This window comes from Diadema antillarum, unplaced genomic scaffold (genome assembly GCF_040938485.1).
Source record: "Diadema antillarum isolate AM-2024a unplaced genomic scaffold, OU_Dant_1.0 seq00001068_RagTag, whole genome shotgun sequence".
In the NCBI taxonomy this organism is placed as follows: Eukaryota; Metazoa; Echinodermata; class Echinoidea; order Diadematoida; family Diadematidae; genus Diadema; species Diadema antillarum.
In genome coordinates, this window is record NW_027271893.1 from 114,953 (window position 1) to 141,653 (window position 26,701).

Consider the following 26,701-nt stretch of genomic DNA (forward strand, 5'->3'; position numbering starts at 1 on the left):
TTTTTTTCCAAATTGAAATTAGTAGTGCATCTTAACATTCTGTTCATACATTTCAATTTGGAGTGAAAAGAAAATCCATTAGAATATTGTGGAAAGAACAAGTCTAGGTCTTTGAATAGATTATACTCAGCCAAATACCATGTGAATATCTGTTAAACTGATCCTTTGCAAGAGACCAAGTAGAGTAGGACATCCTCAATGCATTAAAATGAGGAAAAAACACACTAGTGACTGACTTTTGATCTAAGCAACCCAGTTCCGATAAGCTTGAATTATTTGGGTTATGCTACCTTGAAGAGATAGCCTACTTGTTTCTTATCTCACAGTGATAAGACAGCAGTAAATCTTGACATTCTACTTATTTTCAGTCACAATTCTTTCTTTCTTGACTGGCTCTCCCTCTTTCTTTCTCTGATTTTTTCTATCTTCCATCGCCTACATCCCTCATAAACTGGAAAAAATGAGGAATCAAACCATGCAGTGACATGCCTGATTCCATTGATAGTTTACAGATGAAAATCATTTTTCTTCCTTTGATTATATTTTGATATCTTTTTACCATATTTACATATATCTGGGCCCCGTTTTATGAAAAGATAAAATCGATTTTAAATTTCCTCACCACAGAGGCTGCCATAGACTTACAGTTGAAATCACCTATATAATCAATTTTAACTCTTCATAAAACAGGGCCCGTGAACTCACAAACAACATTATTCAACAAAGTAAACATCATTATTACTGCATGAGGCATCATGCGGTGCCTTAGGGGACTGAAAAACTATTAATTGCACTATTCAAACCATACTGCCCACACAATCACTGTACCTTTTGAATCATCTCTTACTCCCAATATTACTTGTTTTGGACCTCTTATTCAATTTCCAAGATGAGCCATTTGTAATATGTCAATATTTGGTTGGGATTGATCTAATCAAAAGTTTTCCCTGCAATTTGCAAAGGAAACTAGTGTGCAATGCAAAACTGCTATCATGCCTCTGAGCAAATCATTTCATATTGGGTGTAAATCTTATACATGTATAGCAAAGCAGTTTACTCCTAGCATTCATAATACCAGCACCTAAAATTGCCTAAATTACATCATTTCTGTTAATAATATATATATATCCACGTTAAACAACATATTAACCTGTTGAAGGCTAATCCCAAGTATATTCGAGCAGATATCAAATGGGAAATATATGTTCGTGTAAATCAGCCCGTAAACAGGTTAAGAGGATTACATCACAGAATATGTAACAAGAAAGATTGTGTGTATGGTGCATAAAATTTTGCTAGCTTTTTATCACTGAGTACCAGCACTAAGGGTTCTTTTTTTTTCTTTTTCTTTTGAATTGGGAAATACATTACAGTTCATTGTAAGTTGTCCTATTGAGTTTTAACAATCAATCTAGGTTAAGGATGCATCTAGTGTTTTATTGCTTCAAAGAATTCATACCATCCTAAATTTATTGATCTGCCAGGGCTGCCACCATTCTATGGAAATCAGGAAGGTTCCAAGAACCACCTGGGATTTATATACTGGTGTGTAAAATGGGTTGCAAAAAAGGGCAAAATAACCCTAAATCAGGGAGGCTCTTCAACTTTTTTGGGCAGAACACGAAGAGAAAGCATATCCAGCCAATAATACTTGTTTATACCCACCCAGCTCAAATCACAAGAAAATGGGACAAAATGAATTTCTTCTTTTATACACAGTTTAAAAGACTGAGCTCTAAGCTTTAAGATTATATATGATCTTGTCAAAATTAAACCATCCTAACCCATTCAAAAAGAGATTAAAATTAGAGAAAGTTAGGAGTACATTTTTATAGAAAAGGAAGAAAAGTGAATTTAAAGAATAGGGTCACTCAGGCACGTTATATGCCAAAGTATCACAGTATATTTCCCAGTGAAAGTAGTGCCTCTCGGAAAGAATATGGTCCAGAAAAACTGCTTTTATCACAATTTCAATTTTGTTTTAAGCCACCATATTTTGTCAGTGTGTACAGAAAAGATTAATCTGCCAGGTAAGAGAAATTAATTTTATTTAAAAAATTTGAGTCTGTCAACCAAGATTATATGCTTGCATTCTTTGCATAGAACCCTAGTCTACAACTTTTTGTGGGTTTTGAACTGGGTAGTCACACAAAAAATATGTCATATTGATGTGACAATACATAAAATTATCCTCATTGTATAAAGTGAGTGAAATCACTCTGCAACTCTACAGCATTGTCAATAGGAGTAAAATGATGTGTTGCTTTAGTTTCTTGATACAGTATATTTGTTTTCTTTTTGAAGTAAACTGACGTTAGCCCACACATTTTACATTATTGTCTCTTTTTATAGTGGCATGAGATAATATATTTCATTATCAATATCACAGAGGGGTGCACTTATTTCTAGACTACACTCTTCTGACACTTATAATCAGAGGAATAGTCTATCAGGCATCTCTTGCAGACATTGTAATTTCCATAAAATCTAGACGATGAAAAACACTTCTGGGGCCCGTTGCATAAAACTTACCATTGAATTTCAATGGTAACTACCGTCAAAATTAGGCGTCACAGCCAATCAGCATTAAGGATTATAAAATTTACCGCTGATTTGAAGACTTACCGCTAGAAAGGAGCGGTAAGTCCAGCGGTAAGGGTTTCATGCAACAGGGCCCTGGTATCGGGAAAGTATGGCATGCTACTTAATACTGAATGGCCTGTTTTGGAAATTTCATTCAAACTACAGAGGTCACTCCCATATTCATCTTATAATTAATCAATAAATATAATGTATTGTCAGGTGTTTTGTGTTATTTGTGCTGATTTGTATAGTACATGTATCAATACTTTGCGTCATTGTTGTTTTCATTTGCATATTGTAATATGCTTCTTTTATCTTTGTTGAATGACATAGATAAATGAAATAAGATAAAATGAAATGAATAATAATCATAGAGTGTAAGTCTATCATTGCTTTCTTTGATTAAGAGTATCAATCTGTCATCCACATTGTATCATTTCATTTCAAATTTCACTCAAAGCTAGTGTGGAATAACAATGTGATGCTGCAAGGTATTAGACTGTGAACACTGTATTACTGCAAACAGCCATGGGAGAGTTCCAAAACTATCTAGTGAAGATATGAAGTCGTAAGAGAAGATATTGCCAGGTTCAAATCCACCATGCTAACAAAAATGTCTTCTCCATCATCTTATTTTCAATTTTCTTTGAGAAATAAAGCTTATATGTGTACTAAAGATGACAAAGAAAATCCAAGCATGTTGGATATATCAAATGTTTACCAAAAACAACAACGACACAGCATTATACTGAACTAAATTGTTTGATGAATTTTTAGTGAACATTGCTGATGGGAAAGAAGTCTTACGGATCGAAGGAGTTTTCAAAGGCTTCCTCCTCTGCTCTGGTATCCTCTCCAGCATCACCTGTTGCCGTGGAGACACCTAGAGTTTCAGTGGTGGATGTTTCCACTGATGTGGTGTCATCTTGCTGCAACCTCGGGCCGCCTGCATGCAAACCCTGGCTCAGTAAAAGGCTGCATGCTGGCTGAATGGGAGAGCCGCACGTAGGAGGCATCCGATTGTGGAGCAAAGATTGACGATGACGCTGATGGAGGTGGGAGGATGATGAGAGGCATCGCCGTAGCAACACCCTCGCAATCATTCCTGATATAAGAGAGCAAAAACTAAATGTCAAGTGAAGCAATGCAGAGAAACCTTTGATACTTTCTGAAATGCTTCCCTATGCAAAAAAAAAAAAAATACAAAAAAAAAATAGAATTAAAAAATAGCTTGACATTTCCTTGAGAACAACAATTTCATTGTCATATTTCATCCCATGATGGAATTGGCTTAATTTCCATGTATAGCAGTTTGACAAAATCAAGAGACATAAGGCATATTACTTATCTGATCTCAGCTGGTGCTATATGACTCATCAATCTGTTTCTCCGAAAGGATAGATACTCATTGCTATAAGTAGCACAAAGTGACAATGAATAGAAGAATAACACAAGAAAAATTAAAGGGTGTCATAACAGAAGACATTATTCTGTAACGTATACATTGATAAAAATGTTAAATTTTGGCACAAGGAAAACTTGTGGTACTGAACTGTATATCATGTTTTGTGTAAAAAGCATAATTAGAATTGAAAGTGGCATAATATATGATGCATCCGTATGTTGCTGAAATAAAAACATTTGTGTTTCTGTAGGCTCCACTTTCAGGTTCAGCAATTTCTTAGAACCCACTGAGGCAGGAGAAAATAGAATGAACCGTTCTCAAATACATTTTAACAATTGTTAAAATCTGCTCAATAGTAGCAGTATATTTTCCCTGTCACTTATTCAGACAAGCAGTGTATCACAGATGTTTCTGTAAATCTAGCAGGTGGAGAAATGAGTAAAGATATTTATCCTCCATTCCAAACCCTTGAGCTGAATGCATAATTTGCTTCAATTATGCAGCTTTCAAAAAAAAAAAGAAGACTTATATATACATACTCTATAGGTTGATAGAGAGGCACATTTTATGGGCACATATAATGTACACACAAACACACACACACACACACACACACACACACACACACACATAATAAACAGCCCTTCCAAAGAGCTGTTCTGAATATGCGTGGAATAAAAAAAAAGTTGAAAGCTATGTTTAAATTTCTTCTCCATGGTAGAGAAATATAGTGTGGTTATGGACATAAGATACTACAAATGTTATCATTCTTGTTCTCGCAAGTGTGTCATTTAGAACAATAGATTTCATCGCATTATCAGTTTTTGAGCTACATTGTAACTTTGATATCTAGAGCACAGCACAACACTACTAAGTAGGCCTATATTCTAAAACTTCTGAACAGTGCATTCAAAGTAAATTCATTAAAAAGTTTCAGATCATTGAATTGTTTTTGGAGACCTCTCTCTCACTTCTACAATGTGAGTGAAAAATAGATTTCTTCCCTGAGGAATTGTTGCTTGACCCTTAAAACTGGTGGCAAATTTGACCTATTTAAAGTGACCCACAAATACTCTGGCCTTAGTCTGTGGTTGACCTTCCTTTGAAGAGGGAGAGAGAGAGAGAAACCTAACACGCTTGGGTTCTTATAACCCCCACCCCAATCCCCCATGCAAAGTGTATCTGCACCAAAACTAGATCATTTCACGTTCATTCCCAAAATTGCAATAGAACATATCATAGTTACTTTCCTTTCAAGCAGCAAATTATCTTTGTAGTGGATGGGTGTGGTGAAGTAGATTTGTGATACTTTTAAGTATAATTCCACATCATATTAGTAGATTAGTCTTGAATAAATGGAACAAGAGCAGTTCAACAGAATGGTACATGTATCATTTTCAAACATGGCATTGAACTGAACTTTAACAAAGTCATAAACTTTGTGTTCTCTTGGATGCATATTTCTTCCTGTTTGCCCCCTCAAGCCCCAGTAACAAAATCTTTTAAATTGAGTTACGTCCACCATGGATAGAAATGGATATTATAAAGTGAATGCAGCATTGACGCAGGCGTCCGCAGGGTCGCAAATAGATGTAACTGTCCACAACTGATTAGTAGTGAAATGATAAATTATGGCACCAAACCTGCAAAATTTTGAAAATTATGAAATTTCCAAGGGAGACATCACGGATGCAGACTCACACAAGTAACCATAACTTAACGTTGAACTATATGCTTAGCTTGGACACAGACCATCCAGGAAAATTTTTACCTTTGGAAAGGGATCCGTGGGAGTCCGTAGGAAGAAAAAAAAAAGATACCTTTTTGGATGCAACTCTGGATGCAAATCATTATGTGATTGGGGCACTACATCTAACTCAAGCTGAATATGGTATTGGATTAGTCTAGATGGCACATCAGTTATCAAAGAAGCAATGTGACATTGAGCTAACGTGATAACTTCATATTTTCCAGCACCCTCAGGTTTTTTCACCCCTCACTCCATAGAATCCCTAGAAAGAAAAATCATTTTGTATAAATTACAAAAAGAAAAAAAAAATTATATAATATATCCTACTACAGATAGTTTACCGCTGGTATTCTAACAGGTTTGGCCATTTGTTTGTTTCTTGTTGTTGTTTTTTTAAACCAAATGATAGATCATGGAAATCAAAAAACACATACTGTAAATGTGTCAAAATCAAATGCAGAACACATGAGTTTACATTGTAGTTTGCTGTTCTTTGAAATACTGCCATCTAGCAGAAATGTATTCAGTTTTGTACATTTCTTCAGTTTCTGCCACATTTTATGCCTCAAACAATTTCTTTCCTCTTTTCTACTCTTTAGGACCTGCATAAGGGTAAAAAAAAAAGAAAAAAAAGAAATAGAAAAAAGTCAGCGACTTGTTTGTCAAGATATGACCATCAATTTCAGCAAAATTAAGTAGATATTTGCCTGCAAGGATCTTGAATTAGGGAGAGAGGTAATGAATTGGTTTCAGAAAAAAAACCGCTGTGTAGCCCATGGGCACTCCACTGCTAGCGGGCCATGTAAATGGCAGAGCTGGAAGAAATTATGTCAACGCACTCCTCTACTTATGCATTTCTAGGGCACTACAAATGAAGAAGCCTGTGAGGTATTCTGTGGTTGTCATTAAAAGCACCTCCTTATTGTTTTTGTTTGATGGATTCTTATAGGAAAAAATCAACCAGGTATCTGCTTATAGGAACATATCAGACAAATAGAGAAATTCCTAAATATGTGGCTAAAGCAGTAAGATACCTGCCAAGACTGTGATTACTTGTGCAGTATTGGTCTTCTTTATTGCATATCACACAAAGAATTAGTTCCTGAAGTTCACTTGAGGTTAATACAACATACAAGTAACATCACAAAATGCTTCAACATGATGTACTGTCCTGGCTACTAGAAACTTTGATAACTTTGAAAAGCACAGTATAACATAAACACTAAGGAAAGCAGCTGTTTTAATATCAGTGAGTAATAGCATATAGCTAGGTAGAAAGAGAATAATTCATGCTATGTATATATGATAAATCAAACATGTTAATTGTCGATGTCATTTAGTGTTCATGGTTAGCATCAATGTCAGACAGAGGACAAACTAAGAAGTATCCCTATAAAAATTCCCTCATCAACAATATATCCTTTGCTCCAACCCAATCTCTTCCATCTGCCTTCATCATTTGACTTCTTTCTTGAAGCGCTTTTGTAGCAGTCTTAGCCAACCTATCTACATTTTAATCTCCCTTCTTTGAGTTTAAGAGCACCTGATCCACCTTGGAGATAAAGGCTGTCTCCTCTCAGATAGCTATATACCCATTCCTGGATGACCCCATTCATGGCCAGTTGCCAAGGAGATATTTCAGAAGAGGGGGATATGTGGGGTTAATTTCAGACAATCTTATGTTGTTTTTGTCCCTCAAGCAAAACCAGAATGGTTTCATCTCCTTCGCAGAAATAACAAACATGACAGGTATTAGGCTCTTAACATCTGTCAAACCCAATTATCAGCCAGAAGGGTGGCAGAAAAATAAAAGAAAGGAAAAAAAAAACCAGGAAAATGGATTCATTTACTCAAATCATAGCTATTGGCAAAAGGCAATGAAAGTTAGTTCATAGAATCTGAAAAAAAAAACTAACAATTTTATTGTCATCATCATCATCATCACCATCACTATTATATATTCATAATAATTGACACTATAATAATAATAATAATAATAATAATAAAAATAATAATAATAATAACAATAATAATAACGATGATGATGATAATAATAATAATAATAATAATATAATGTTTTTCTGCTTAATTTATCATCATTATCCTGTAATTTCTATATTCATACATATTTTGTGTCTTCAATTCCAATTTTCTGGCATTACTATCACCTTTATATATATCATCACTTACATGAACTTATGTCAAGTAACATATCAACTTTTCATATATCTATCTGAACTTTTTCTTGATTTTTCTTATTACAGAGCCCTTTGAATGAAACTGGACGAAAGAAACTAGTGTAGACATAGTATCAGTCTATTCATGCCAGTTGAGATTGGAGTCTTACAAATTTACTGGCAAAATTTACCCTGTACTATGAAAAACACAACCAAAGAAACATTACACTACCCCTTTCTGCATAGCAGCATGTCAAAAATATATACATATTTATATATTTTTATATATCATACATGAGTATGGACAGGTAATGCAGATTTGTGCAGGACTATGTCATGATATCATCCTATCGAAAATTACTCCATACTCATAGACAATAAATACACATAATTACAAAGGAAAATCCAGCAAGTGCACCTTGATTTGCTCTACAAGTGCAAATAAAGGACCAAAATCTCTACAAATATTTGAATTCCTCAATCAGAATACACGCTTCTAGTGGAGTGCCTATCGCAAAGTGACTTAATTGATGAAGTATAAGTTCTGCAAAATAGAGTGATGTAAACATGATGTGCTGGTTACATAACATTCAACAAAATCAAACAAAGTTATATCCCTCTTGACCCCAACCTCTTTTAAAAAAAAATATTTAAAAAAATCTTACAATTATTTACAGTAAATGTATTTTAAAAGCACAAGTTAATGTTTAACTTGTCAGCCTGAATTTGCCTTCCTTCATATCAATCCATGCAGCACACCTCCCTGTTGTTACATACATCTTCTTTACATTAATTGACATTGTGCAATTATATAAGTTTGTAAACAAACAAACAAACAAACAAACAAACAAACAAACAAACAAACAAACAAACATTTTCCTGACTCCTTCAATTAGCAGCTATCTGACTGATGGAAATCCTTATAATTTGTGCCCACAAACTGACACTGACTGTCTTGCTACCAAAGCAACAAAATTCTATTACAATTCTGATTGGATGACGTCATCAACTCTCTGAGTGGTCATAGTGAGCAATGTCATAGCATCATGAGCACTACAATGTCAAATTTGAAAAAATAATCTGAAGAAGTTGGTTTAAAAAGTCTCCTTTTTATGTTATTGAACAATTCGAAGAATGATTGAAACAAGTGAACAATCTGTAGCAGGCACATTTTTAGTAGTATTTTCATGAAGCAGATTTCCCTTTCTTACCTTCTTGATATATTGGTTTGCTGTGATGTAGAATTGGTAATATTCAGTTTAAATTTGAGTGAAGATCTGGATTTTGAAAATTTGGGTGCTTCAAAAACCGATCATTACATAATTTCTCATTGTTGATATTAACAATATAGCCTACAACTAGCATACATCAGCCATGATAACAAATAAAACAGCAAACTGGGTACTTATCAAAATGATGCTCACTTTCCATCTATACATAATAATGTATTCATATTTACTTTTAGAATTGCAACAAATGGATTAATTACACAAGTACATGCACATTGTAAAACATTTACATCATGCACATTCATGCATTAGTGAATCAAAGGATATCAAAATCAAATCAATATCATAGAAAATTAGGCCACAGAACTGGCTTCAAATTAGGAACAAAATTCACTCAATACTGTGTACAGGTTGATATTCCTACGAACCTTTAATTTATGTACATTGTATAGTTGATATTTCATACCCCTAGGATAACCACTAGCCACAGAAGCCCTGCCCTGTATAATAGATCATCAATCATGGAGTACTGTTGCTAGCCCAAGGGGGGGGGGGGGGGGGGGGGGCTTTCATAATTCAAAATTTTACTGCAAGTGACCTTGTGGAAATGAGCCTGTTATAAAGACTAAAATAGCAACCCACAAAAACCGCAAGGAAGTTGGTAGACATTTCCATCATTCCACAACTCATTATGGGAGAAATATTGGAGGGAAGGTTTGATTGCCTGACCAGTGTTCGCTAATCTTGAGGGTTTGTTGAGAACAGAGAGGCATGGCTACGAGTGTTTAGTGTGCGGTAAGCCTGTGACAGAATAGGCTCCACTTTTTCCCCTTCCTTCATGCAGAGTGGAATGCCCGAGAAAACACAGAGGAAGTCTTTAGTTATTCACGCTTCCACAGAAATATCTCAAACGGTAAAATAGCAACTGAAAATGGGGGGGGGGGGGGAGTTTCACACTTTATTGTGCCATGCCAAGGTCTACTTTGCCCCTATTATTTAATCACAGTGCACAACCTTGGATTACACACAAGATTAGGTACAAAAGCTGAGTGAAATAAATGAATGGAAACATGTTATTTGGAGTACAGAGAGAGGAAATACAGGTAATTATAGGATTTTGGAATGGCTCTTTGTGGTGATGTGGGGGATTCTAATTTCATAACATATGCAAGCAAGCACATTCAGATATCTTCTGTTATGGTGTATATACGTACAAGGAAACAACAATGGAGTTGCCGTTGGGAGAACCTCAACTTCCATTTTGAGCTAGTATGAGAAAGGTCAAGCACGCTGACCTCTCATACTATGGCATTCATACATATAACCAAGTGTAACATACAAAACCTCTCTGTCTCTCTTTTTCTATCACACACACACACACACACACACACACACACACACACACACACATTATGGCTGACACACTGCATCAACCCTTCCCTTGTATTTCTAGTATCTCTCTTTTTTTATTCTTTCTCTCATCTTTCTATCTATCACACACACACACACACACACACACACACACGCACGCACACACACTCATGCATACAGAACACATGCCAAATGTAGAGGAAAATTAAAAAACACACAACAAAACAAACTGACATCTGCATGTAGAGAGAGGCAAACGCTTTCATGCTGAACGTGATCCACCCCACAAGAGATTGACCTAGTATTGCCAAATAAGCAATGAGCCCTCGACCAATCAGGGCCCACCAAATACCCGCCACAACCACACAAAGCTGGCCCACTGCCAAGGTTTGGGCGGGCGAGTGTCAAGAGTGTCGTGCGCAACAACAGAGGAAAGGCCCTGATGGCTACGCTGCAAAGGCTAGTTCAAGAACAGTGTAAACCTAGTCGGTACCGACAGAATGGTGGGAGGGTGCCGACTCAACTACAAGCTGCGTTTCCAGCAAGCAACGCAAAGATAGATGTGCTGACGGCACCCCACCCCCAACAAACACTTTGTAGTCCGGAGAAAAGGGGCGCACTCACAGTTAGAATGTACTATAGTATACGCAGCGCGCGATGTCAACAATGAACGGAGCTCACATACCTGCTTCATGAAAACTTGGGAGATGCGTGCCCCATCAACACCTGCTTCTTATCATACAACGAATACTCGTCACTCATGGGGAAAGGGGACCTAACCAAGAAATAAATCCCGAAATGTTTGTTCCCAAAACTCATTCAGTTTTGTCTATAGATTTGATAGTGGCAGGGTCTAAGCAATTTTTTTTTCTTATTTCATTTCACCTATTTTCACTTGATAAAACATCTATACATAAAAATGTGACAATAAAATGACAAGTATAATATGACAATGTGACAAAACAAACAATAAGCAAACAAACAACCAAAGTTATCAAGGGAAGGGATTAATGAGAAGGCAATGGGCCTTATTTAAAACTAACCCCATGAAAGTAAATACCATGTTTTGTCTCTTCTTTCTACAGCATAAAGTATAACTGACACAGACTTGGCCACACGCATGCACACTCAAATACATACACAAACAAACATACACAAGCACATTAACAATACAATACATGCCATTTTCACAAACACATCCCTATCATGCTAATCTCATAGTAATTCAGAATATTAATTCCAAAATACCTTTCAAGTAATATATGCCTGAAAGCTTTCTAAAAACTTTTTTACCACCTTAGTATATGTTTCACATCAGAGTGAATAGCAAACAACCATATATAAATACCTAGTTTACCTTCTGCCATCAAATTGGTTAACTACATACATTGTTACAAAAAGAAAAGATATACTAAGGAGACATTTGTATAAATGTTACTCCTGTCTGTATTACTTACTGTATGGAGAATGAGATTAGGCCATGAATCATGAATACCCTATCCACCATCAACCAAAGAATATTCACAACTGGCTTTGAATAGGCAAAGTGAGAAGTACACTGTAATCTCTTTATCAATCACACACTCTAATCAATGTTCAATATCTGACATTTTGATAGTCTGATTCCTGTTTTCCATTGAAATGCAAAAAAAAAATATATAAAAATTTCCATTTATATATATTCGTATAATTCCTCAGATTTTACTGAGAACACAAGCTTGCATAATAACACAGGCTACAAAACAGAAGGAAAACAGAGGAGCTCCATCTTACATAAACACGGTTGCAGCTCTAAGGCCATTTAAGAACAAACAAAGAAACAAACAAAAAACAAATCTGACTAAGAACAATATTTTCATCATCAATAACTTTGCTACTGACATAAACTGCATATTCAGTTTTATTTTATTTTATTTTATTTCTTCTTCTTTTTTTTTTGGGGGGGGGGGTTAAATCTAGATTAGACACCATAACACTGTTGATTGATGCGGAAAATAAAATCAAGAGGATATGTTTCAGGGGGGTGAGCTGTTTAGGTGGGAAAGTTTGAAAAAGAAAAGTTATAGGTACATTGTAATGTTCTACCACTTCCAGGAGCCACTGTAGTAATGAGTATTGTGAGAATTAAATTTGTGAGCATCTACTTTTCTGTTCATATTAGCTCACCTTCCAGAAGCACAATATGCACATTTGCTTCATAACCTCACAATAGTTTGGGTATGTACCACTCTTGCTCAAATAAATCATTCTGCCAGTCCCTCGCTTGATGCATGAATTTATACTGCTCATGGACATTTGCGAGCCTCATGCTCAACAAATGGATGACATATGTAGGCCTACACGATGCATGAATTATGCATGTCAAAGAAGTAATGCATGTCACATGTAGGAATTTCCTAATTCTAATAAGCTGTAACTGATTTACGAATGGCTTAGTCCATTACCAGACTGGAAGATATATTGTGTTTGTTATCACATTTGCAAAACATGCATTTTTATCATGCTAAGAGTTTGAACTGATTATCAGACAAAACTTGCCATCTGCAAAGTGCAAGTGTCGTTCTATGCGACAGCTATGTCACAAATTATTGGCTTGTCAGTAAAACATCCTGAACAATATGCATGCAAGAGCATTATTATACCTTCATGTATGTTTGACACAAGAGTGAATTCAAAATCAAACTAAGCTTCTTACAACATGTCTTCAGACAACAAACTTTTACATTATTAAATGGAGCAGTCTCAATTAAAAAAAATCATCTTTCCAGATTTTCACAATTGGCTAAATGTGCGATTTGAGAAAAATGACTCCAGTTTGTAGCTGTTTCTTGCTACATGAATAAAGAAATATAGATTGAATGAAATGTGTTGCGACAAATGTTTATAAATGACTTAAGTCAAAAGGTGAAAGGGCTGTTAATTGAAAGGTTAACAGATTACAAGAAAACTCATATATTCAATTGGGGAATTTTATGGCATATTCTTGTGTCCACATCAGAAAAATCCGAGCATAACTTCTTAAACTTTGAAATCTCGTGCCACTTTTTCTTTTCAAGTACGTATGGCCCTTTAGATGCGCTCATATGCATCCACCCCTAAAAATGCTGCTGTATGAGTCTTCCTTTGTCTCTTTTCTAAAACATCACTCCATTAAAAACAAAACAAAACAAAGAACAAACACACAGCCATAACCAGGATGCTGACACCAAGTTCTGAATAAGCTATAAAAGACACACAGGTTTTGATATAATTATATTGAATATTATTACCCCTTTCACCCACATCTTATCTGGCCTCTAAGTAATGACCAGTGGCTAATTAGCCGGCATTTTCACTTTATTTATGGAACAGTCTAGAAGTCTAAATCTGGTGCAGGGGAACCTCATTATAATGGGCACCTGGGATCAGTGAACTTTTCTCATTATATCAGGTACATGTATCTCTTTATTTGAGGGAAATAAACAAAAGAATATAAAAAGGACTGGGACCTGCAAAATCTTCTTTTAATATAAAGTGCTTCAAGTCATCTGACCATGTTATAAAGAGGTTCCACTGTACATAATCATGCAGACAAAATAGCAGGATGTTGACTGCTTTCCAAATACCAAGATTTTCTGTGCCCATTTCAATGGACAGAAATATCCTGAGCACTCATTGCCAATCTTAATCATTTTTGCTGACCAAATTGCACATGCCCGAAATCTACAGAAATGTGTTTGTGCACTGTTGTGATGTGTGTTTTAAATGATGTTAGAAAAAAATCTCAAAATTGCTTTCTCAGGTATTTTAAAACACACTCATCACAGTGTAAATTATTTTGCTATTTCTCAAGTTATCATGACAACACTGAAATAGTCCCAAGATTTCTTGATATTTGGATTGCCATGTTGATCGCACTATTTAGTGAGATTTTTTAATGCCCACACTGGCAAAAATCTGAATATTTGGATCATAATACTAATCTCCAATTTGCATCCTGCTAATTTGTGTCAGTGCCAATCCCATTATGCCCCTTTGCTGAATGCAACCTGGCATACCTTGTAGTAACTCCGTGGAGGGTCCACCTTGATACCTCTAGAGAGTTGGGTTTTAAACTGTCATTGCTAATGAAATCTGGAGGAACTGGTAGAGATTTCCTTCTATTTGATTGTGAGAACGAGTATAATATGGGCGTGATATGTTTGTATGACTTCAAAACATAACAAAACATGAGGCACATTTAATATGCACACCTGATGATCCTCCTGTTTTAAAACAACAATAAAATGAATATGGATTTCTTTATCCAGGGTAGCCTCTTCAGTGGTGATGCTGCTCTGTGAGAGCACCCTACCACTTTTTTTATCATTTGTTTGTGTTTATTTTCTCTTGCAAAATATTCTTGGGTGTGTGGACAAAAGTACTTTGGTTACATTTCATATGTGGCAGCAGCTGTTTCAGCAACTATTGTCCATGATGACAATTGCCGGAGGGCTTATTCGTAGAGCACTCTCAGCATCGTAATAATCGAACAAATATCACTATATAATTCCCCCTCTTCACAGAGACATAAAATACAATGTGACTAATGGGGGTCCCCATAGCTTTCTTCACCTCTTTGCCACACACATTAAAGCAAACTGGTTCAATGCCAAAATCCTCCTTTTTTTCCTTACAAAATTTCTCCAGATTGCTAAAAGAGCAGTGGGGTATATGACTACAGCCATGTCTCACCCACATGACACACTGATGACAGCATGACAAAACCTTTTATAGAATGTATTTAGAAATCTGTTGGATAATTGTTAGTTGTACATTCGAGGCAGCTGCACAATGCACAAGTATTAATCACGCACATCATGATTATCAATTTTAAAAGGTCCACCTTGTGCCCAGGACATGGTTCCCGATAAAAATAAATGAATAGATAAATGAATAAATAAAAACCCCAGCCCAGATGCTTGCATCTGTCTAAAAGCTTCAACAATAACATGACCAGATGAGCATGGGGTCACCATCTAGTCTATCATTACAGAGAACAGAGAACTAAAGGGACAAATATTAGAATACGACAGATGATTTTTTTTTTAATCATTGACTCAAGTTTTCTCTTTATCTTTCAGTACGCCATATTTACAAAGCATGTTTGACTTTCATCAACTCATGCTCATGGACATTTATCATTCTACTTCAAAGATCAAAAATTGCATTCAAGTTCAATCAAACAAAAATCAAACAAGGTATTAAGGCTTGCTTGCATCATCAATGCATTGGAAAATGATGTCACAATGAGAAAAAAAGATGAACTGATAGGAAAAGTCCCCTTTGTCTCCAAGTTGATTCTATACTAAGCTTTCTGGATGGTTTGATTTTACCCTTTAATAATTTTGAACACAAATTTTAACTTGATACAATTTTTCTGTGGTGCCCCTTGATGATGAGCTAAATACTAAATTGTAACTACACCCCCAATCAGCCCTTCAGGACAATCACTATTCTTTACTGATAGAAGTCAAACAACCTACTGCATGCAAATACAATCATGCCAGCTATCTCTAGAAATCTTGTCATCATTTTCTTTTGCTAAATTGAGATGAAATGCTGAATTTAATCATTCAATTTCTCCCCATCATATGTTTGAAGGCCTGATCATTCCACCATTACTGCTGTCATGGGCAAACTGTTAACCCGTTGAGGACGAGTCCCAAGTATACTCAGGTAAGAGTCTATGGGAAATGCCTGTTGTAGCAAAATCGGCCCATCCTCAACGGGTTAATGGGTGTATGGTATATTTTGCAATGCTCTTTCCAAATTTTGCAGGTTGACTGATATTTTGTGAAATCAAGAACTCCATAGCTATTGCCTCTCGCAACACAAATGCTGTACTGTATACATCATATATTAAGCAAGTCTAATTTCTCCTGCATCGATACTTCCTGACAATTTCGCGGGTGGTTAAATTCCCGATTGTGGAGTGCAATAATGAATTGATAAATGTGCAAGTACACATCACATCTCAGGATCAGAGTAAGTATTTTTGTGCAATGAATTCGTGAAAAGTACCCGACTTGCTAAATTAGCAAAAATAAAAAACCCTTGAGATATATGGCATACACAGTATTGCCTCTCATACGATAAATGCTTTATATCTCCAAGATGGGAAATCACTCACTTTTCTCCTAGCAAAGGAATAACATGCATTCTAATTGCATCACAACAGTTCTCCATTCTGAATTCAACCACTTGTGTAATTGTCATACTTATCCCAATTTTTGAAATATTATACTTACAACATATATGTAGCATATAGTATACTCATAATCTCTCATGGTATAGTGATGATAACCCTGTCATTTTGCTAATCATTTCATCAAAACAATTTTTGTTGGGCCTTTGAATGTTATCTAGCGATCCACGTCCGACAAGCTTTGCTTTTAAATGGATCACTATTTTCCATAATCGAATTTATTTTCCGCTCGCCCACGAAGTATCTATACATTGTTCCTCCTAATTATTGTGTTGTTCTATTATTTATTTCGTATACGACATGAATCTTTTGCAAACGTTTGAACAATATTATTTCATGACATGTATACTTTGTATGATGTTTTTGATTTTCGTTGATTGGAAATAAAATATGATTGAATTGAATTGAGTTGAATTGTTTTTCACAAATAAATGGTGCTATATACACTAAATGCTGTTCATCATCATCATCAGCAGCAGCAGCATCATCATCAGCATTATCTATCACTTCCTTTATTTCATGGGGGGGGGGGGGGGAGGGGTCTTTCTCCAGGGGTTAGATTGTGTTTTACAGTAGTAGACACAGTTCAGCTGTAACTGTAGCCAACACAGGCACACTTTTGATGAGCAAAACCTTTGCAGCATCTTGATACCCACAGATAAGCCTCCTGCAACATCCGGATCAATGACTAAGCATACTTTCCCAGCATTTCACAATATGGATAGCACGTTGATGACATCAAGTGAACTCTTCTAAACTGTTCTCTGACTTCGGATGAGCAGCAAGTCAGAAAGGGAGTTCAAACAATGGAGGGGGCAAAAAGCAGCAAAGAACAATTATGCTACACCTAATGTAGGCTTTGCTCTGTTACCCATGAGATGATTCTTTGTTAGGTTTTTATTTTTCCCCTTACTTTCCGAATATATAGCGGTACTTCAATGTTTCCTCACACCCACCCTGCACTCATTCATATTCACATCACACAAATAATCACATTCTCATATTCACCAAACTTCTTTACTTCATCCAAAATGATCATACATGTAGTTTGTACAATAAACACACATGCACACAAATGTGCACACACATACACACATTAAAAAAAAGAATGTGTGAAGAATAAATTTTTTCCTTTTAATACACAATGTCTGTTCAGGCTTTAGATCACCATCAGGACACACACACAAAAAAAGAATCAAGATTATAATATCAAGATTATAAACAGAAAATAAATAAAGAGGAAAAATTCTGGTTGTCAAGTCACGCACATACAAAAAAAAAACAGTTTCAAAATTTAACAAAAAAAAAATCAAGATTACAGTACGTTCAAATAATACGTCAGGGGACAAAAATATGGTTATTTAGTCACACAAACACACACACACACACACACACACACACACAATTAGTTTCCAGAGTAACAGAAGCACGGTTACAACCAATGTGTATTTACAGAACATATCTACAGAGGCAAAATGCCGATTGATTAGTTACTAGTGGATTCTACCCAAAAAATATCAAACATAAACTTTATACTAGTCTCACATACAAATTCATATCCATATTTCCAATAATAATATGTAGTTTACATGCTCTGAAAAATTTTAAAGACTGTCATGGTAGCTTTGGAAGTCCACTTGACTAAGAAATTTGTGTAATTCCTCCATTGATAATAAACTTGTAAACTTCCTCACCATTTTCTTCAACAAAATTTTGCTAGGACTCACTACATTTGCAGAGATTTGTATTAAGCAGAAACAGAGATTCATTCCCTGTAATGTCAGCTGGAGTCAGGTAGCTTGTAACTTTATAAGTTATACCAAAATACAAGTCCCAGTCTCTAGTTTTTAATAGTAACATATGAATCCTCCGGGTTTTTGCAAAGCCACTATATTGAGTTGATTTAAAGGGATGATATAGTTTTGGATGGAATGGGACTTCGCATTTCTATTAAACCATTTTGGATGATCATTTCTTGAGATAACGATGAATTTCTTATGAAATGTGAAAGAGCATATAATTCTGAGAGTAATTCAAGGTTTATTTGATGAAAATTGGTTATAAAATAATAAAAATAACTATTTCTTATATTGAGCGCTTTTACAGGACCTGATCAAAGTGCTGTACAATCAACATACGGCATTCATAAAATATAGAAACAAATGGCTGAGATATCCAAAACAAAGTGATCCTAATAAAAGGTGGGAACCAGCTTTTATTAGGATTGCTTTGTTTTACTTTGTTTTGGTATTTTAACTCAGTCCTTTCAAAACTTATTTTCATCATGAAATAAAATTTGAATTCCTCATAGAATTGTATGCTCTTTCACATTTCATTTAGTGGTTTCCAAGAATCTTGCAAAAAATAAAAAATAAAAGCTGAATAATCTCAACCAATACTACACCATCCCTTTAAAAGACTGACAAAATCCCCAAACACACTCAGATTTTGTCTGTCAGTTTTTCATCAGTGACTGTACAACTTTTGAATTTGAACACGGTTCCAAAGCAAGACAAAACAAAATGCTAACTTTATGCAGCAGTAAGCACAATAAGCTCCTATTTACAATGTACCTTAGTTGGCATGGATTTTGGTATATTCTTATTCATCTATATTATGTAGAATGAACCACTTTTTATCTCTGGATAGTTTATTTTACATGAGAAAAAGAAATAAATGGAGATAGCTAATTGTAATTTGTTCACCTCTTGATTTTAGTCTTGTACATGTAGTCATTATCATATCAATTCTTTAGCAAATTATAAGAATATTCCAAGAAACACCTGATTTCAAAAAGAATATGGAACATATGTTTCTGTAATTGTTTGCTTGTCATTCTTATACTTAAATGTACACTTGTATACCTTATTGCTGTCATCTTACCTACCGGTATACTATTCTCTTGTCCCTCTAAATGGTTCATGGTGGGGCATAGGATCCACAATATCAAGTCTACATGAAGATGAATGTACCATCAGAACCGTTGAACAAATACTGTACAAAAGCACTTTTTCTTTGTATATTTGATGTGTACATTTGTGCATGTATGCATTTTTTTTTTTTTTTGGGGGGGGGGTGTCAAAGTCAGTGTATGGTACGAATTTGAAATCTCAAGTGTTTGCCAACTGACCTAGGAGAGGGAAGTATTTTCCTTAGCTTTTACACTGATGCCTGAGAACACAGGATGTGTAGATATCAGCTATTGCATCTGACTATGAACATGAAGTTAAATGTGGGGCAAAGCCATAAAATTTTAAGACCATCACCTGCAACCAGCAGGCACGGATTTCCATGTATAGTGCCAAAGTCAATACCGTAGTCTTTCCCACAGACAGAATTTTGAGGGACTGAAAAGAACTAACTTTTTAAGTTCATTAATTTGTTTGTTCACCAACCATATAATTCACTCTCAAAGAAAGCACTGAAAGCTATACTCTCATGCAGCAACATGTTTGTATAAATAAAACATCTATGTATGTATATATTATAATAAGGATGATATACCTTCATACATATTTAACAATGGATGACTTTAAACAGAATAATGTAAACCATGAATATGACAGATTATTATTTCTTATTATAAAGAGGCAATTTGGTTGTAAGATAGATTTGCAGAGCCTTATCTTAAAATCGTATAGACCATAAGCAAGTCTACATTACCCCTTTTCCAATTACCTTTTTTAACATTTTCTCCAATTATGGCACTGCATCTAAAAATACGACAACAATAAAAACAACACAGCAGCACAGTTTATGACAATCAGATGTCATCTATCATAGACATACAACCGAGCATATTGCACAAAAATTGTGTGATTGTGTAAGAAACCCTTTTTATTACTTACCTATGAAATGCGCAGAATCACTTCCAAAATATCAAAGGACAAGTTCATCTTCATATACATATGAATTAAGTGAATGCAGGAATATTAGTAGAACACATTAGCGAAAGTTTGGGGAAAATCAAACAATCCGTTCAAAAGTTATGAATTTTTAAATCATCTTTGCAGTAACTGCTGGATGAGAGGACTACCACAGTGTATGATGTCACATGCGTACAATGATATAAGGAAAATATAAAGAGAATTTCACAAAATTTAATTTTTTGAAAACAATGCACATTTCCTCAACTTGTCACTGATGTATGTTAAGGGTAATATTTTTCCCCCTGCCTTCTGAAAGAGGCAAGTCAAGCGTTCTTTTATTATACGAGAAAAGTGAAAATATGTTGAATTTTCTTTATGTTTTCTTTATATCGTTGTACACATGTGACATCACAAGCTGTAATCGTCTTCTCATCCAGCAGTGACTGAGCAGAAACTTTAAAAATTCATAACTTTTGAATGGGTTGTCCAATTTTCCATAAACTCTCACTGATGTGTTTTTCTAACATAACGGCATTCACTCAATCCACATGTCTATGAAGGTGGACTTGTCCTTTAAGCAACATCATCACGAGCACACTGAATAGTACAGTGGATACTTTGGTTATTTTGTTAGACACAAAAAATGAAATAAAAGAATGAAAGTGGTAGGTTTGCATCTCTCAGGAATGAAGAGTTAGATTTGATTTCAATAAATGAATTAAAGGGATAATATAGTATTGGTTGATGTGAAAATTCAGCTTTCAACTTCTTGCATGATACTTAAAAACCACTTTATGAAATGTTAAAGAGCATAAAATTCTAAGAGGAATTCAGTGCTTATTTGATGGAAATCGGTTTTGAAATGGCTGAGATATCCTAAAACAAAGTAATACAAAGCGATCCTAATAAAAATGTGGGTCCCACCTTTTATTAGGATCACTCTGTCTTGAATATTTCAGTTATTTTAAACTGATTTTCTTCAAATAAACTTTGAAGTCCTCTTAGAATTATATGCTCTTTTATATTTCATAAGAGGTTTCTCATCTTAAAAAATCTTCATCAAAAGATGTTAGCAACCTCAAGCCCCATTTAAACCAAAAGTGTATCACCCCTTTAATTTCTGAATACAGAGTTACCAAATAATGACATTGACAACTGGTTGGTCATTTTCAGGAGACTAAAAATGCATTTGGCCCTCAAGGAAAGCCAATGTCATATAAATATTCACCAGAAGCATCTTGGTCATGATACCATGAGATCTTTGAAGAACTGCATTTCATTCCTTTTATTTCCTAGATACGATAGAAACCTAATCAAAACATTCTAGCATTAATGGTTCTTATCCTGAAAAGTTACTACATGAAGATAAAAAATGAAAACAATTTTTTAAAAAGCAGATGTGTCCTGGAAAGATCTTGAGCAAACTGCATAGAATGTACTTGCATGTGCCTGACTTTGGAGTACACATCCCTACATCAAACATTAGATAATATTTACCACCATATGAAAAAAAAATCTGAAAGCTTCGCAAAATGAGAACAGAAAATATGAGCTTACTTTTTAGCTTTCTTTTCATTCTCAAACTTTATTTTAAGACCATAGATGCTGTGTTACTTTATTCCATTAAAGAATCCAAACGGCAAATTAAAAAAAAAATAAAACTACAATATAAAGAAACCAAGAAATAAAAGAGCCTCACACGACAATGAGTCTTGGAACAATGCCTTGTGAATTCCTCCAAGTATGGCAGCCCGAAGAAACTCGTGACAGCTCTGTATTTGTCTAGAGATACTGACTCCAGGGCTGTGTGCAAGCGTGTACCCAGCCACAGCCACATGAGGGCACACACCCACGCTAGTCATACAGGAATGGTGACAGCGAATATGATGCGAAGCATCCGTACTGAATGATATCATGGAGAATTTCATGTAGGAGTGCTCAAGTTGACTTTCTTTGGACACTACGTTCTCGAATAACTTTGGCACGCACAGCTTGCGACAAATGATTACTTGGTGCTGTCCCTCTTTTCACAAGCTCTGCTGCTGGAATATTTGTGACAGAATTGCTCCACACTGCAGGTCATGGGTTAAGTGTGAGCTACTGTGGACATAGTAACACAAAAATTTGCAATGGCAGTGTGCATAAAAACGTTGAATACCGTATAAATTCACGTATAACACTCACTAACAAACTACACAGTTACAGATGACATGTATCAACATTGCGCAATTGCAAAATATTGCATCAAGACAATTAGGGGGGGGGGGTATCTTCTATACACATAAACACTTGCTCACATGACCAATTGAAGTGAAATGCTGATATGCCTGTCTCACAGAATGAATTGACCTAACCTAGTTTGTATAAAAACAAATTACCAGAGCCATTGGAGTCTTTGTTTACATTTGTGCAATGCCTACTAAAACTCAAGTCTCCAAATCTGTACTTGGAAGGAAGCCAAAACACTTCCCTTTCAAAAGAAGGAAGCACTCGTAGTTGCGTTCATATCAGAAAATGAAATACATATCAACAAATGATAAGAACTACGCACACACGTATATTCATGATCTGCACATGCAGGTCAAAGTTCTTTGCCTATCTCGCTCCTACATGCTTTGTCGTGTCTGTTATAGTGCTGCTAAAAATAATTTCTGTTTCACTATGATGTAAGTGTACATGTCTACCAAATGTTCAGGGACCTCATCAAAAGCAAGGAACGGAATACTCTGATATTCTGCAGTCAAGCACCTAAACCACAATATTTCTACACATAACCACACTCGAGCAGGTAAGATACAAATGCAAAAGTAGTCTCCAACATAACACTATGGTAACAGCATATCATGGTGCCCGTGAGAATCGCAACTGCTTGTTGGCAAATTTCAGCCTACGATCAACTGCCAAATTTGATTACCCAGGATCAGGAATCTTCTTCACCAATGACCCATATCACCCATAAAGCTGGAAAATAACATTTAAGTACAGTGACCTCTGCTCCTAACCTTTGACTTCCTACCACCATCATGTATATGCACATAATTTTAATCTATTTCTGCCCTGTCCACCAAGTTTTATGTCTATCCAAATAGCTGGACATAACATTCTTTTTCTTTTATTTTTGCAAAAGAACAGTGACCTCTGCCTTGGCATAACAATAAATTACACACAGTTATGTTCATGCAATTATTTGTTAACTTATTTCTATTGAGCACCTTGTGACTAATGTGCTTTTCCTTCATTAAAAAAAAACACAGAAGAAGAAAAAACAAGATGCCTTATCACCCAGAAGTCATTATTTAAGGTCACGCAAACTGCTTTTAATAAAGGGTCTCCTCCATATGTACCTTAAGATAAAATAAAGTGTATGTCCATGTTTAAACTTGCTTATATCTACTTTTAACTTATAATTATTTTCATGTACTCCTACAACAGTATTAATATTTTGATAATGTTGATTTTTCATATCACAATGATTTAGTTTGTACAAGTGGAGAAATATAACAAAGTGAAACTAAGCCTTGAACTGAAACTATTAGACATTCCTAAATGAAACAAGGAAAAGTAGAAATTACGCGGTGCGTAACATATGTCCCCGCCGGAAGTAGCATTTAGTGGCAAAATGTACAATATAGGTAAAAAATCAAGGTCAAAGGTCAAAGAAATCAAAGATCAAAATTCTGTGTAGAAGTTTTGATGCCCTCACTTAATGCCATCACATAAAGCAAACGGAATCGAAATTGGGTTAGAAATGGCGAAGGAGTAGCATTTTGTAGCCAATGTGCAATATATGGGTCAAAAATCAAGGTCAAAGGTCAAAGAAGTCAAAGGTCAACATTCTGTGTAGAAGTTTTGAAGCCTCACCTAGTGCCATCACATAAAGTAAACGGAAGTGAAATCGGGCTAGAAATGGCGAAGGAGTAGCATTTTGTAGCAAAATGTACAATACAGGTCAAAAATCAAGGTCAAAGGTCAAAGAAGTAAAAGGTCAAAATTCTGTGCAGAAATTTTGAAGCCCTCACCTAGTGCCATCACATAGAGCAAACGGAATCGAAATCGGGTTAGAAATGGCGAAGGAGTAGCATTTTGTAGCAAAATGTACAATATAGGTAAAAAGTCAAGGTCAAAGGTCAAAGAAGTAAAAGGTCAAAATTCTGTGTAGAAGTTTTGACGCCCTCATCTAGTGCCATCACATAAAGCAAACGGAATCGAAATCGGGTTAGAAATGGCAAAGGAGTAGCATTTTGTAGCCAATGTACAATATAGGTCAAAAATCAAGGTCAAAGGTCAAAGAAGTCAAAGGTCAAAATTCTGTGTAAAAATTTTGAAGCCCACACCTAGTACCATCACATAAAGCAAACGGAATCAAAATCGGGTTAGAAATGGCGAAGGAGTAGCATTTTGAAGCAAAATGTACAATATAGGTCAAAGGTCAAGGTCAAAGGTCACAACTGAAATTTTGTGTAGAAGTTTCAAAGCTCCCATGTAGTGCTATCATATAAAGCAAACAGAATCAAAATTGGCTCATAAATGACAGAGAAGTAGCAAATTGAACATTTTGATCACACACGGACGCACAAACGGACGGACGGACACACGGACGCACAGACGCACGGACGGACACACGGACGCACAGACGCACGGACGGACACACGGACACACGGACACACACACGTACGGAGCCCGTTTCATAGTTCCCTGCTCGAACTCGTTCGGCGGGGACAATAATAGCTGCAAAATGACAGCTTTTAGCAGAAGGACAGTGACCTTGACTTTTGGCTTCCAGGAACCACCATGCACATGGAAATAACTGCCTATTTGCCCCTCCAACCAAATCATATCATCATCTGACATTTCTAGAAAAACTGCTATTGCCAATTTTCTGCCATATTTGTATTATGAAAGTTCAGTGACCTTTGACCTTTGATGGACAGTAGCCTGAGAACATGATGCTTCTGGCATTTTTCAGGGCAGAGACACCAAAAACATTAGAAGTCACGGCCTGATAAAACACAAAAATAGATAATGGGATATTGATGTTCAATGTTTTTATCCCCTCCCCCCCCCCCCGAAAAAATAAAAAATAAAATTAGAATTAAAACTAGAAATGTCACTATGGCGACTGGTATGCCTCCACCATAATGCATGATTCTCCTAATAGGTTTATAGTACGTCTTTACAATGTGTGATGGCAGTTTCATCTAATTGGCAAAATATTAAAATGACATGTTATATTTGTTGTGTGTTCACTTTCCTTGAACTGGATTTAATTGGATGAATGGCTACATTTTCGAAGAGAGCATGTATTTGAGGACTTTTACTTGACTTTTAGCCCTTTTATAAGTCTATGCATTAGGCAATTTCAAGGTATGAAGAAAAAGTGTAATTTCTGTATCAAATAGTACTTCAATTATTGGAATTTTGACCTGGCCTTTGACCATTGACCTTTGACCCTATGACCTTAAACTTCCAAAGAGAATCAATGTCAGCCAGAACATGCATAAATATTAGTTTCATGATGATACCTTCAGCCACTTCCAAGATATGGAGGATGAAGTTAAATTTAGCACTTTCACTTGACCTTTGACCTTTTGACCTTTGACCATCTTAACCAAAAACTTCCCAGAGTATCTCTATTGGATAATTCATGCATACACCAAGTTTCAAGAAAAACCTTGAAGGCATTGCAAAAACATGATGAAAAAAGTTAAATTTAATGAGTTGACCTTGACCTTTGACCCCTGATCTTTAACCTCATGACCCCAAAATTCCCTAGATAATCACTGCCAGTCAGTCATGCATATGTACTATGTCCCATGAAGATACCTGGAACCATTTCGGAGATATGGAGAAAAAAATGAAATCTTAACATTTTCACTTCACTTTTGACCTCTGAACTTTGACCTTCAGGCATTGCATAGATATAGGGGAAATAGTGAAATTTTGAGCATTTGACCTTGACTGTCAACCTTTGACCTTGAGCATCGGGGGGGGGGGGGGACCCAAAAAGTTGATAGGCACAACTTCACCCCTCATACATATACCTGCCAAGTTTCATTAGGATACCTCAAATGGTTTTTAGTTATGCCATCCA

General features: G+C 35.7%; 1 protein-coding gene across 2 annotated transcripts in view; it reads right to left on the reverse strand.

Moving 5' to 3' along the window:
- The window catches only part of LOC139743317 (small ribosomal subunit protein uS11m-like), a 122,310-nt gene that overhangs the window by 70,731 nt on the left and 24,878 nt on the right, over window positions 1-26,701 (reverse strand). Inside the window, exons 1-2 of one of the 2 annotated variants that reach the window (XM_071653809.1) lie at window positions 22,310-22,552; window positions 3,391-3,688 (exon numbers count right to left, since the gene is read on the reverse strand). In XM_071653809.1, the coding sequence (XP_071509910.1) occupies window positions 3,391-3,686 (296 nt within the window). In that variant the 5' untranslated portion in view covers window positions 3,687-3,688; window positions 22,310-22,552. Of the gene's footprint in view, window positions 1-3,390; window positions 3,689-22,309; window positions 22,553-26,701 lie in introns of those variants that run through there. The other variant, XM_071653808.1, reaches the window with a different exon arrangement.